This window comes from Nannobrachium achirus, assembly GCF_963921795.1.
Source record: "Nannobrachium achirus genome assembly, chromosome: 3".
NCBI classification, from domain to species: Eukaryota; Metazoa; Chordata; class Actinopteri; order Myctophiformes; family Myctophidae; genus Nannobrachium; species Nannobrachium achirus.
The window spans coordinates 42,010,319-42,025,617 of record NC_137812.1 but is presented as its reverse complement, the minus strand read 5'-3'; the positions used below and the strand labels follow the sequence as shown (position 1 = coordinate 42,025,617).

Genomic DNA, 15,299 nt, shown 5'->3' with positions numbered 1-15,299 from the left:
GAGCAGAACATCCAAAGGACTATGTGCACAACAACACAGCCAAAATGTCTTTGGCAAGATGCCCCTGATGTTTCTAAGATGTTGTCTACATTTGTCAAATGCACCATTACATACCCTTCATACATTTAATGTTGGGACAAGTCTCAAGAAAGGCAATTCTTTTCTCAGCTAAGCAGAAAATTACCTGGTCTTTACATAACAAAGCTAACGATTACATGATCAACGTGTTCTTAAGTAACTATTTGGATCAACATCTCAGAACATTGTATACAATGTGCCAATAAAAAGTGGTTTTAACTTAATGTTACAATACCAAGAGTACACAAAGGATTCAGCTATTATGAATAGCTCATCTTCATACTATATGGACCACAATAAAAGAATATTACTCTTTCATCTTACAAAAAGAGCACGCATTATACATGTTATGTATATTTAAAGCACTTCAGAAAAGTGTCCGCTTGGGTAAAATAATCATTTAACTCTTGAAAAAATATGAAAACAGAGCATAGTTGTGATACATCTATATGCTGGGTAATAAACAGTTGTTCTGACACTGTCTAAGGTAAAGGATACAGTATATACCTGTGAGGTTAGCTGAAGAAAAAGTTGTGCTTTTAGGCATTACAGTGTTTTCAAGGAGGTTCAGAGATTATGCCCTGGGTGGAACGTGATAGACATGACACAACCCCTTTAATCTGATCGTTCCAATTCTGGCCAAACAATTCCAACACGAGAAAACCAATATATTATACACTACATTTATGTTAACACTACATGTCAGGGTTTCACATAGTACATTCATAGTCCAATGGCATATTTATGGCACATACATTATCAATCAACAGCTATAAGAGCTTTGTGAACATTTGTAACAACTGCATTTTACAACTGCAGGCCAGATTTGGAAAAGTATTCAAGGGATTTATTTTTGTTGTACAAATTGGAAGTATTTTAACGCTTGAAATATCAATGTTTTCTAAGCTTCTACTGCACCACTGCTTGTCATCTTGTTTGGTATTAGCTGCCATTTTTCCAATATATTATCTAATCTGCTTCAATGTCAAATGTGCCCACCCTTAATTCTTTTTCTGTTTCACCTTCTTTTTTAAATGTAGGTTGAAATAAAATAATTATATAAATATGAATTAGTCAACGAATGGCCTGTCTGCTTAAATAGTGAAATCTAAACAAACTCTTGTATTACCACTTAAACACCTTGACATTTCAATGGAAAAGCAAGATGTTTAGTGTAAATATCAGCAGACACAAAGATTGACTTTTTGGGGGGGAAGTTTAGAAGTGCTAATGGTATAAACACAAGAGAGAAGGGATCAGCCATTGGAAAGAGTCGAACATTGCTGGAGATACAAGTTTTCTGCCTGACAGCAACGCCATGCATGGGCACATTACAGAAACAAAACAGAAAGACTGCATTGCCTGACAGGCTATTGTGAAATCTGTGTGGATGAGATATCAGCAAGCCATTATAAATGTTTATTGTTCATTCAGGAATGACATGCAACTTGCCATACTGTATGACTACTTTGTGATAAAACCTGAAGCTACTTTGACTTGTTTTTGGTGAAGGAAGGTGGTGATGGTGAAGTAAGTCCTGACAAAATTGCCAGATAGTCAGAATTTGATATTCCGCATTTCACTTGTTAGACTGAACTGTTGGAAATCACAAAAAAATAAATTCTCTCTCTATATATACACACGTTTTTCTAACATAGGCAATGACCTATTACATAGAATGCATACCTACATCTGGGAAGTCAGGGTACTTAAAGTGGTTAACTTTTGGTCAATGGTACCTGTATATTTTAAAGTAATGACAACTACTAAAACCTGACATTGCTGACATTGCAGTTTACCCCACCCCAAGAAGCACAGTGCAATCATTTAGTCTACTTGATGAAAAGCTAACAAGTATTTGGGAGGACAAATCACCTGCCAGCCTTCTCCATTTATCACAGGTTGCAGATATCCTGAAGTCATTTACTGCACATCAACAGATTAGGGAAAATGCATGAATTAAAACATGAAGGCATATTCTAAATTAAGACTGGATTTTTTATATATGATTAGATATATTTTGTATTCATTTCTTGAAGCTAACATTCTCTTATAATGATAAATACCTTATGTGCAAAATGTAATACACCTCATGAAGATTTGTTAATGCACTTAATCAATAGCTTTCTGTCAAAACAGTGTAGGGTTACAACAGAACAAGGCTATGTGCTTTTTTTAAATAGCTGAAAAAGCACTTTAGAAAGAAGCATGAGTCTCATTGGACATTCCACACAATCTTGATCAATGTCCCTGTACAGTATCAAATTGCATAAACACACTTTGTGGTGATTCAACACATTGCACTCGTCCTCAATGTTCTCGCTCCGAGTGATTCTTTGTGGTCATTTCCTGCCTGTCCAGAGAGAACAGTGCAGGAAATGTTTATGATTGGTTATCTACGCTCAAGTGAGCAGTGCTGCTTTCGCCTGCTTGTCCACGATTGTTTGTTTGTGACATCACAGTTCCCACCTGCATAAGTTCCTAACATTGTGTCGCTGCATTCCTCTTGGTGAGTAGAACCAACAGAAGGTGAGGAGCAAGCACCATAGAAGAGTCGTGTATTCAGTATGAGCAGTTTCAATTGGTGCAGGCTGCAGATGGCTCATAACTTACAATACACAGTTTAAGGCCACTGTTCCGACTGAGGGGGTGGGGGTTCTAAACATGAAGTTAAGAACCCCACTTCCTAACTCACCCTAATATCACCCACACCTGTACAAGTTGAGACATAACACATTCATAAAATACACATATCTTTTGTAGAAAGCACTTAACTCCTCTCAAAATCACAAAAACGAATGTCCGCTTGGCTCCCTCCCCAGAGTTCTGTTGCTTGTAGTGAAGGGGTGTTTGTTTAGTTTAGTTGTGCATCAACCCTGGGGTTCAGTGCTGCAGCCGTGGTGCGGCCCCTCCTGCTCGTTGATGGTGTGGAGGAGCAGGCACACCGGAGTGTGGAGGGAGGCACTAGAGGTTTGGTTAGCTGGCTGTGGCAGTGCCGCAGGTCCAATGGGCCCGCGTGCGACCCGCCTCTCTGGAGCACCCAGCACCTGCTCCTCATCCACGCCAATGGAAGTGCGGTGACCGCAACTTTCACAGAAGTCTCCAGCCTCCTCTTCATCATTGTCGTTGTCGTCGTCCTCCTCCTCCTCACCCTCCTCACGGCCCAGCAGGCGCTCCAGCTCCCTCAGCTCCTTGCTGTCCTGGCCAGTCCCCCCCGCTCCACTACAACCACTGTTCCCTCGCATGCCACACACACACACCTCTATCCCCGAGTCCCCAGTGAATCGTCTTCTCCTCCCGCTGGAGAGACGCTCCTTGTCCTCAGGCACCCCCTGGTCCTTCAGCAAGGTGTCTTTGCAGGGGTCAGCCCCACCTCCGCCCCTTTTCTCCTGGCTGGTGGACCCCTCCCTAGTAAGCCCCTCCTGAAGCCCAGCTGACAGTAGTATAGTGCCCACTTCCTGGGCCGTCTGTTGAGATTTGTTGTCAGGTTTGTGTCTGAAGCTTATGGTGGGGGTGTGTGGCTCCTCCAGACTGGACCTGGAGCATAGGGTGTCATTTGCTGGGGTCACTGGAGTGGGCTGTATGGCTGGGCAGTGGCCATCTGGCTGCTCGGTGGTCAGTGGGCTAGTAGCCACTGAGGATGGGCCTGTGTGTAAGGCACTGTAAGGTGGGGGAGGAGTAGGAGGTCTATTGACCACCTCTTCATAGTCAGGAAGGAGGTAGTTTGGGAGAAATCCTGAAGATGAGAAGAGAGACGTTTTAGACATTCATATTGACAGGACTTATACAAGTACCTGTAGTAGGGTATTCAATGCAATCTTTATTTCAGACCCAGGAAGATCCATATCAGTTACAAAACAACAATACAAAGAACTAATACAAATATATACACAAATAAAAGCCAAATGTACCAAGCCCACATTTTCAGTTTCTGACATACAGACATATGCGCCAATGGTTCCACAATAGTCTAGATTAGAACCTGACAGAACTGCGCTCAAGAAGCATCAATAAAAGATACAAACATAGTAGAGTTGTGCCTAGTGTATTTATCTAAGATCTCTTTAAGAGCAAAAATACACAAATCAGTGCCATGTTTTCTTCTAAATCCAAATTGATTATCAGCAGACCAACCTTTCAAGTCTACTCAGTACAATGGTCTCTAGTACTTTGGACAGAACACTGGCCAAGGCAATTGACCTATAATTATCTGAGCTGTTTAGCTTACCCACTTTGTCTTTAATGACCGGCACTAATACAACAGTGATCATGGAAACAGGTAAAAACCCATGAACAAAAAAACCCGTAAAACACATAGCAACCAATGGACACAGTTTCATACTAGCAAGTTTAAGATGTTCTGCTGTGATATTGTCCAGGCCACAGGCCTTGTTATCCCCTAGCTTTAAAACTGCTTCATGGATTTCAGCAAGGGTAACAATCACCTCATCATTCAAATCTACATTTTCCACTACACAGTTAAACAGCTCAGAATACTGTTTCTGCCATACTTATACTATCTATAGTTGATGGAAGAGATGTTTTGCAATTATTTATCATTTATATTTCCTTCCAGAAAGCATTTACATTATTCTTTTGCAGCTTCTTTGCCAGGGAATCTGACCTCATATTTTCATTAGTAATGCACCTGGCATGGAAAACAACATAGTTTGAAGGGTTGTTTTCTTTCATTTTCATAGCCCTATTGTGACACCAATGTGACTAAGCCACAAACCATAGATATAATCCCTACCAGAACAGCAAAAGGGAGAAAAATGTCACAACAAAGCAAACAATTTCTCTGTTAAGAGACTGGGCAGCACTGAGAGAATTGGTGATGCAATGCTGGCAAGGAACCAACAGACTCCTGAAAACTGGGGCAAGTAAACAGGTAGGTTCTGATGCTTAAATTAACTTTAAATGATACAATTATTATCATTATGTTTTAGTCAAAATGGTCAAAGGTCAAGATTACACCCAAGGTCAAAACTGAAAACAGATGGGCATATTTTCATGAAATGACCTTCCATGAAACTTAAAAGTTCAAATGACATAATCAGTCACATTTCAGAAATAGAGATGTTATGTTTTTGATTTGGTTACAAAGCACTTTGTAACTTTGTTTTAAAAAGCGCTAAATAAAGTATTGTTGCGACCGCAAGGAGCAGACAGACACACACACACACACACACACACACACACACACACACACACACACACACACACACACACACACACACACACACACACACACACACACACACACACACACACACACACACACACACACACAGTGTTAAGCCTGTTCAGTTGTGGTAGATCAGCTCAATTGATGTTCAGCACACCTGAAACTCTGATCAGTTAGGTTGAGTGTCTCAGGCCGGCTTTACACTGCAGTCAAATCCAGCCCAAATCCGATTTGGTTCTCAGATCTGATCTTATGGCCCGACTTTTCACACAGCATTTGCAAGTGACACAGATCTGTGCGTTCAGACAGCGTTAGCCCAAAGCTGCCCTGCGGCGACATGTATGCTTTGGTTACCGTGGTAACGACGTAGGCGTCATGGCGTTACGTCACTACGTCGACGCTGGTTGATTACGTTCTGATTACGTTCAGGAAATGCGACATAATAGACCATAGTAAACACACGTTAATATTGTTTTTCTCTCTTCTTTTCTTTACTCTTGTGTTTCGCTCTTCTCTCGTTTTCACTGTTTAGCTCACGTGTTTTCTCTCTTCTCTTTTGTTTTTCTCATGTGCTCAGTGCGCTGTAATCAAATAGTAAATACTCGCGCTCTGTAATGATGTAATTTACAGCCGCGCTCGGGTCGCGCTGCTCGCGCAGCAAGTGACGCTTGGCCAGTTTGATGTAACTTGCATGTGACCTGCATATAACTCTATGGGGTGGATGTGGTTGCTGCTTTCAGACTGAGTCAGATGTCCTCAGATCCGATATGGATCGGATTTGAAACTACCTCTGGATGTGGTTTTTCAAAATCGGATTTCATGTGACCTGCATGTGACATGTTTGGATTTAGACTATTTAAAAAAAATCGGATTTCACTTTTGAAGTGACTCAGATCTGATTCAGGCTAGATTTCAGTGGCAGTGTAAAGCCGGCCTCAAAGTGTACAGATCTCCTCTGCCCTTTTCCTCCTCACCTGTGCTTTGAAGAGCCTTTGCTTGTAAGTTTACATGCAATTATGCTTGCCTGCACACAATATTTATCGTCAATTAATGTCCGTCCCCACCATGTCTCATATGCATATGCATATATGTTGACATGTTTCTTTTTTGCAATTTTTTTCACTACTCGACCGTAGGGAGTGTTACTTGTTTTTTAACACTGGCTCAAATATCATGTCAAAAGTGAGGTTTCATTAATAGTGCACAAGCAGTGTAGACCAGAGAGTTTCTTACTGAAGTAGAAAGGCACAGTGGTGTAGTTGTGTGCCTCACGATAAGCGATGAGATTGATCTCATGCTGCCGTTGCTGTTGCTGCAGGCGATGCTTGGTGCGGCGATGGTGGCACACGCAGCAACAACTCAAGATGAAGATGATGGCCCAAACCAACCAGAACCCTTTGGTAAGAGGAGAGGACACTTAAATGTTATGCATGTAGTAGTACATAGGGCAGCAGTAGGGCTGTCATCACAAACGAAATGGAGAACATGAAACTCTGCCAAGGTGAAGGTGAAGTTGTTTTTTGAGGCATGCTTGTTTTTCAGTCTCGACTGAAAAGGAAACCAAACATCTCAGCACTGTATAGATAGAAGTAGCAATTCTTGGTTATATCTGACTTGCATTCTCACGTCATACACAAATTCTGAGGAACAGATATGCAAGTAGCAAAAGGTCTGTGTTTGCTACATTGTTTTATTTTGGTTTGTAACTGTTTATCAGTTCTGAAATGATAAAACCGTCTTAATTAGCATTCTGACAGCATGTTGCTGTTTAGGAATGCTCAGCTGCTTTGACCATCAGGGAATTACTTGCAGGATTCTATGAAAATGCAGAGAATGCAACTTCAACGACGAGGAAAACAGTTGTTCTTGAAGAAGAGAAGGGAAATAACACAATTTGAGAGCGGCATAAAAAAGGTCCTTACACCAGTGTTCATAGTAGTAGCTGCAGCACTGAGACTCGCCACAGCAGTGCCCTGACTCACAGATGTAACTCTGGTTGTTCACCCCTTCACAGTACAGTAGGCTCTGGAGGACAAGAGAAAGAACAATATGTCACTTAACAGTAACAGTACACTAGGCTCTGGGGGGACAATAGCTACTTGGGAAGAAACAATATGTCACTTCAAACACCTTCAAAAGTACTACCCTGATCCAGTCTCTCAGGACACCAGATGAGATTGCACATAACCTATGCATAAAGTACATATCTATATGTATGTATATGTACGTATTATTGTATTAGCAATCTATTGTGTGTATAATTATATTATGTTATATTTTGACACTTGCTTTGGCAATGTAAACGTATGTTTTCTCAGGCCAATAAAGCTCCTTTGAATTGAATTGTATGAGCCAAGAGTGTTTAGGATTATGATTAATCAACTCAATTGAAGAAAAAAGAAAAAAATATGATGTGAGATGAATGTATCTAAATTCCAAGTCAACATTTGCATAAAAGGGTCTGCAGAGCATTTAAGACAATATAGTTCTGTATTGTCTTGAAGTAAAGCAGATCTTTTTGTATTAGAGGTTGAAGCCTGAGGGGAAACTGAAACGTTTTGGACGAAAAAATAAATAAAATAAAAAATCAGTAACAGACAACATCAACTCCCTTTCAAAGAAATGCAGTCTATTTGCAAAACTATGTAAATACTATTAAAATTAAAATGAACACATGGATAAAAGAAATGTTTTGGAGAACTGGTCTTGTAAAAAAAAGAAAGAAAAAGGAATACCAGTTTGCAAGATAACTTTAGCATTGCCAAGTAGTTTTACTTGTACTAAATCTTACTTCTAACCCTCTCAGCTAATGACTGGTGTGAATGATGCCCCTGAGATGACAAACGCTAGGCTATGGAGCAGGACAATGTGCCTGTAAATCGCTGTCAATTAGGGCTGTCACGAAATGACATTTTACATGACGATTAATTGTCACTCAAATAATTGGCGATTAACGATTTAATTGTGTTTTTGTCGTTGACAATTACATTTCTGTTTGGCTTGTAGGCTTTGAAGTTGCACATGGCAGATATGACACATAACCTTAAATATACAATGAAATTACTGACATATTTGACAACTTTATACTTAAAAAAGAACATTGATAGTGGAAATAGCCGATCTACAAGTGAGCTTGTAGATCGGCTATTTCCACTATTTTTTACTTTCTTAAAAATATATGAAATTTTTTCAACATGGAAACGATTATGACGATTATGTAATAATTGTTACAGCCCTACTGTCAATGTTACTAGTAATCTGCTGTCTTTCCAAGAAAATACCACACAAAATATTCATCAATAAGTTCCCAATTAAAGTTCAAAACATAGGCCTAAAGCGACGTCTGTCACACAATAATGAAATTCATCTGGGAGCCAGAAGACGGGAGTCAGATAATTATAGTTAGAGTAACAAAATAAAACCCACAGAAGTTAAGGTTAGCACAGGTTAAAATGTCCTATTATGAACTGCTCTAAGATGAATCGGTTGATCACCATATCTTACTTTAAATGGGTCAAAGACTTATTTTGCCTGGTATGTAGTTGGCCATTATTAACATTATTGTACTGCTAACATCCAATACACAACCTTCAAAATGTATTCCGTCCATAATGATATCAGCCACCGATAAAAGAGCAGGATAGTTGAACAAGTTGAAAGACAATGAAGCCATGCAATCACAACCCTCTCATAGCAAATGCATCCAGGTAAAGCCCAGGCTGCATACTCTGTCTATTCTATATTAAATTAATGATTAGCTAACCAGAGTTCTGAGGAAGGTATGTTTCCATAAATTACCATAGTAGGTCCCAGATTGAGAGACATGGCGATCCAGGGTGCAAAAGTCCCATACAAGCTCTTGACCACTGTGGTCATTATTCCACAGTAAAAAGGTTAAACAGCCTTCTCTCGCTCTCTCCCCCCCTCCCATACACACCAGGCCCCAAACAGGAGACAAGGATTGCTCTACGGAAATTTCCAAGCAGCAGTGGAGCTGCTAGCTGGAGCAGTGCATGATAATAACACTCTCTGTGTACAAATGGAAAAGAGACAAAGAGAGTAACAGTTATTATAAGGCCCACAAACCCACAACACTGGGATCAAATATAACGAATACCTCAAGGCACAAACTCCTCAAGTTAATCAGTCATTGACACTTACAAAGACTGTTTTCCAATTCAGATGTTCAGAGTCAAAGGTTTAAGTAACAGTGCAATGTGCAATGAAGAAAAGATGTCCTGTTATTTCCACATTGTATTTATCTTAAACTTTTGTGTTTTCATTTACTCAACAGCTAGTCTCTCCACTCTGCAGGCATGGCCCTTTCTTGCAATTGGATACTGATAGCCATCTAGTTTGTTTGGCTCTTCAAAGATAACCCTGTGCTACAAAGATACAGAGTCCTTTATGGCCAGGAGGAGTTGGTAAATATTGGTAAAATAGGCCCATATCCATGGATCAAGAATGAGCATTCCCTTCTAGGCTCAACAATATGTTATAGGCTAGACTAGAGAGTACACCACAAAACAAAGTGGTCACTGTGTTTATGACATGCTACTATCAATCAAACACTTGGCCATAAAAACATACTTAGGTAAACTGAGACCAGCTATAGTTAATTGCTTTTTAGCACACAGACAGTGATAGAGAAAAGAATGTGGACAGACTAGATTCCCCTGTCTCCGAACCAAACGGGCAACAATAACACCATCCACCTTTCGGGAGGATATGTCTGCTGTGCCAGAACTTTGGTGACATAATAGCAAACAAGCATGCCTATTAATAAGAAGGTGTTGAAATGATCAGACATGGAGAATGGTAAAAAAAATGACTATCAAACATTTGTTCCTCAAGACCTACAGCTACAATGCTTAGTTCATTCCTTGCGGTTGTACCCATTAAATGAAGGATGGCCTGTTTAACTTATATACGATGATGCACAAAATAAATAACCTTTTTGACCCTATCAGTAATAAGTGATGGGGCACTCCGAGATTACTGATGAGTGCCAGTGCTTATGCAGGATCTCAAATCATTCAAATAATTGAAGGTAAGAGTCTAAGGAAGGACATAGATAGATAATTTATTGTTTTTATTCTGTATTATTCTATAATAATAAACATCCCCCCCAATAAACAAAAGGGACATGCTTCCAATTTCCAACAGCAGACAAGATGACAAATAGACTTGTTGCATGAGAGGTTGATTGAATTTATCCTAATTTATGACTTGAGTTACTACTGAATTTCATAAAGCTTTAAGTATACTGTAGGTAACAGACTTAGACCTTGTCAATTACAATGTAGCCTTGAAATAATCACTACTATCAGTGGGTAACACTGAAAGTACAGGCAGGGCAGAGTTAAGTACTACTATACAGTCATATAAGGCTGGACCATGTTCAACTTCAATCACATGGTGATTTTGGCTGTGTGTGTGACACAGGGGGCCAACTCAATATCGAGCATAATATTGTACACAGATTATCAGAATGTGAACAAGGTGAAGGTACAGGTATAAGCAAGTAATTAAACTACTGTACAGCTGTCCGATATATCAGAATCATGAGCTTGACAGTTGTCATGAGCTTGTAGACTGGCTATTTTTGAAAATCTTTAAATAGGGCTAAAACTATGTTTAATATACTGAATATATATGTATTTTAAATGTTATACATTCTCAAAAATAGTTTTTCAAACGTTAAACTACTCACACACACACACACTAGTAAGACCCCTCAGGGCATGTCGAGGTCGCGCCGATTCTTGGCCATTTGGCCAGTGATGTATATTGGACCAGTAACCCATATATGGAGACCCATGGTACCATATATGGAGATCCATGTACTGTATATAGTACATCTCTTTTATGCCCATACATGGAAATCCCTGTCTAGGGCTGGGTGCAATAACCTCAACACCACCATACCGCGGTTGTGTAATGCATACCGCGTATCGAGTTCATAACCGCGAATATATAATATATATATGTTTTATTTAAATGTATTTAAAATGTATTCATTTTTTTCCATTCTTTTTGGGGAGATACCGCGAGACCCTATAACCTGAAGAAGGCCTATACCTGAAGAAGGCAGTCTGCTGCCAAAACGTTGGTTTCCCTATACTCTGCGTCCTAAATAAATATTGGCACTTTGGCTACAGTGTGTGCGACCGCTTCTTTGTCTTTTAAAAGACTATTATTGAGATAACGCAATATAGTCGGTAAACAGTGACTTATTACCGCAATAACTAAAAATCCATACCGCCCCAGTCCTATCCCTGTCTGAACCATCCACACAGATATGGGCTGTCTTCCTCCATATATGGGCATTCCCATATGAAGTCCTGTTAGATAAGGGCTTAGTATTGATGACATCAGGGATTTCCATATATGGGCATAAAAGGGATTCTGTTAAGAGTAGTTCCCATGACATCACAACATACAATATTTTATGCCCATACATGGAGATCTCTATCTGAACCAGCCACACAGATACTGTATGGGCCATGTCTTGGCCATCTGGCCAGAGTAATTTCCCTTGTTTACATGAAGACATCAAACTGCTGTTGTTTTCTCAATAATTGTTGCGACCGTTAGGTCACAGTTGCTATCAAAACCTCCACAGGCTGTCTGTCAGTCCCTCTGTCTGTCCGTCACATCACATCACGCCACGTCACGTCACACTTTTAGCCCTACTCTTATCTCCAGCACTGTTGCCCCTATCCATGCCAAACTTTGCACACACTCCTTGGCTGGCAAACCACAATCTCCGCCCCTGAATTCTCACATGCCCCTCTTCTAGCGCCACTATGAGGTTGCTTTTCGCACCTGGCATATATAATATTCATAGTTGCGGGTTGCTTTTGTTAGTCTTGATCGATTGGTATAGGACCTGAGAGTTGAGATTGAGAATATGGCATCTAGTTCAAATGTGTGACGGGTAAATGTTTCTGGCTTATTTATGCTTGCTTCTGCACCAGTAGCATACGAGAGGTCCATTCTCGGGACCTGACTGAACAAGTCCGGTTGGTAATCGACTTGAAGTCCCGACAAGGTTCCGACCTGTTGGCACAGTGCTATCGACAACAAAGTGGTCGCAAGGCAGGTCGGCAGGAGACTCTATCCAACTCCTTTCGTGGGCGAGTCAGGCCGATATCGGCATGGTGGAGACTAGCTGGCTTAGGATGTAGGCTACTTGTCAAACAGCAGATTGGAGTGCACTTCCATCCTTGAAGCTGCAGGTAAGCCAGAGCTTATGACATTGTAATATAGCATCATGGTGTAAAGTCACACATAAGTTGAAAAAGATTTTTGTCCTGCAAGATGGATCCTTATATTGGATAAGCCAGTGAGTAAGAAATGTCTGTGGTCACATGGTGCTGCTGCTGATCAAAATAGTCTACTAGTCTTTCAAAATTAGGTTGTGAGCCTGTGGTTTAGCCCAATAAGACACATTAATGCACTGCTAGTAGTCCATTAGTCAACAGTAGTAGGCTAGACGTCAAACAATATGTTGAGCAATCTAAATCCAGTAGGATACAACAAAATAAAAATAATGAATTGATAACTTTAGACTTTGTCAGCAGGTCTATTAAAATTCTGCTGAGATATTTTAACAAGCACATTATCAAGTGATAACAAAATGCAAACAGGTCTACACAAACTGCAACTATATGGATGTAGCTAGCCTAGTTGTCAACACTTGCATTGATGACTAAACACAAATGTTATCAACATCATCCTGTAGACAGCTGACCAAGTAACTATACAAAAGTTATTCCTCTTTCACTTTCAATTTAAACTATGTCCTTGCTGTGAAAAGGGAATCGGTTATTAGTGTTGATGCACCAATATAGGGATTGTAGGATAGATACAACGCAATTAAATTAGTCTAGATTGTCAAACTAACAATAACTGTATTATTGCATGCCACAATCAATGCAAGTATTTCCAGAATCATTGCATCTATCAGTAAATGGAAGATAATGATACAAGTTTGCAAGTCAGTCGTTTTCATGTCACGTTCTGAGCGTGGTCACGCAATGATTATCATTTGTCTGTCTTTTCAGTTTTCACATTCCATAAATTGTCTACTTTCATAACAAACAAATATATCATAAATTAATGAATAGGCCTGCAACATTAACACCAAGGAAAGTCACTATCCACATTACTTTGATATTACATTTTCACCTCAAATGCACCTTACTTAAGCAAAACACAAGGACACAAAATCAAAGCAATATTGTTGGAGATAAGCTAGCAAAAGAGTAATAGAAATTGGAAAGTCAACTAATAAAGAAAACAGATTCATCTTAAAAGCTACAATGGTGTGATACTACAGTACAAAGTGAAAGCACTCCACAAACTGTAAATGGATGATTGATTCCCTTTGAGTACATACATTGGATCATGAATGTAAAGACTAAAATGTAACCCAATCTCCAGGAAGTCGTCCTACAGGTTACTGTCACAGTAAGATATATAGGATTTATATTACAGCCAGGTCTCATTGGCAAGACTGAGTAAAAGAACAGGACACATGTTCAGGGTGTCATTTGTGTGTTTAGCATGATATCAGACACTGTGCACAGTGGACACCCCCGGGCACAGAACTAGTAGTTATTATGATAACACAATCGGACAGATCCGTTGCAGAGCATGACATTTTTGAAGTTTCCCATCGGAAACTCTGGATAGCCTCAAGTACATTGCAAATCATTGCAGTGCCGTTTCTGCTTAGGATGATCATAGGAGGGGGAAAAAAGATAATGAATGATGCTATCGACCAACTACAGGTTGTTTTTATATCGCCAAAGAGAACCTCTACCACTGTGGTTCTCAAAGTGGATTTCAGGGAGTCTCTAGGTTCCTTTATGTGGGTCTAAATTGACCCTTTACAAGTCTGTAACTTTGACAGTGTACAAATGGAACCAAATGAACCCTGACGGGTCCATTTGGTTTCAATTTGTACCCTGTCAAAGTTAAGGGTAGACGTTCGAATTTCAGAGTTTGAGAAGAGAACCACTGCTCTACCGTCCTCCTCCTGTCTACCTGCTGTCTATCAGGAATCAGGATACAGAGGACAACACAACAGGCCCTAACAAAGTACAGCTGCCCTGGCTTGAACAGTTTGCCATCACAGTATCATAGCTTTAACCTAAATAAAAGCGTCTTTGCCGTTGCACACCTCGCTTTCGCCCACACTAGTTGGAACAAACTTGGCACAACAGCACTGAACAGGTACACCAGCTGACGAGGAGCTAACACACGATAGCCAGTCTGCTAATTTAGCAAAGTAGCTAGCTAGCAAACATTAGCAACACAGAGCCTTGTTTTGGAAATCTTCAGTCTTACTTACCCCGTCTGCTGCGGACTCCGTCGGGGTGACAGAGCCGACGGCGTGCAAAAACAACCCCATCTTAAGAGCCGAACATACACCTCTCATTCCTCCAACAAACTAGACACACGGGATAAAAACCTACGCATCCAAAAAAATATATTCTTGTTAAAAAAACACCTTTTAATAAACTACTTTACGGCCAACAGGGCCGCACCGAGAGGCCACTTCTCGCACCGCCTCTTGCGCGTAATTGGACATTTGAAGGGAAGCACAACATTGGTGCAACTGGTAGCTCTCGGGTGCCACTGGCTGATCCAGCTGTTACACAAGCTGTTCCACACTGAGCACTCTCTGCTGGGTGTGGCGTGGTCACCTCTGCTCGTTCCATGTGCGCAACGTGATGGGTGCACGGTTGCGTTAATCATCACTGGGTTTGCGGACTGGCTTATGATTGGGCACCTCGTTCAGACAGGAAAGTCGTGGCCAATCACAGGTTGATGCGCCTTTCGTGCGTGGTCTCCTCCTCAGCTTACTTGGCTATTATTGCAGTGTTCATGAAGTCAACAACAGCGCTCAGCAGTCAGTCAGCACTCAAGTTCTCAATACGTCACATACCAGCTCGTATGAATTGAGAAAAAAGCGACCCCAATTTAGCCCAAAAGCTTTCTTGCTGTCTTTATCCTAGTTTTA

The 15,299-nt window shown here is 40.5% G+C and overlaps 1 protein-coding gene across 1 annotated transcript; it reads right to left on the bottom strand.

Annotated features, from left to right (window-relative positions):
* Nucleotides 1–44: 44 nt before the first annotated feature.
* On the bottom strand, nt 45–14,859 carry wbp1lb (WW domain binding protein 1-like b). Its single transcript, XM_080722268.1, has 4 exons — nt 14,628–14,859; nt 7,189–7,291; nt 6,500–6,661; nt 45–3,814 (listed from the first exon to the last, which is right to left on the bottom strand). Exons 1-4 carry the CDS (start codon nt 14,712–14,714, stop codon nt 2,949–2,951), a joined length of 1,218 nt encoding a protein of 405 aa, XP_080578394.1. The 5' UTR covers nt 14,715–14,859; the 3' UTR covers nt 45–2,948.
* Between the last annotated feature and the right edge of the window lie 440 nt (nt 14,860–15,299).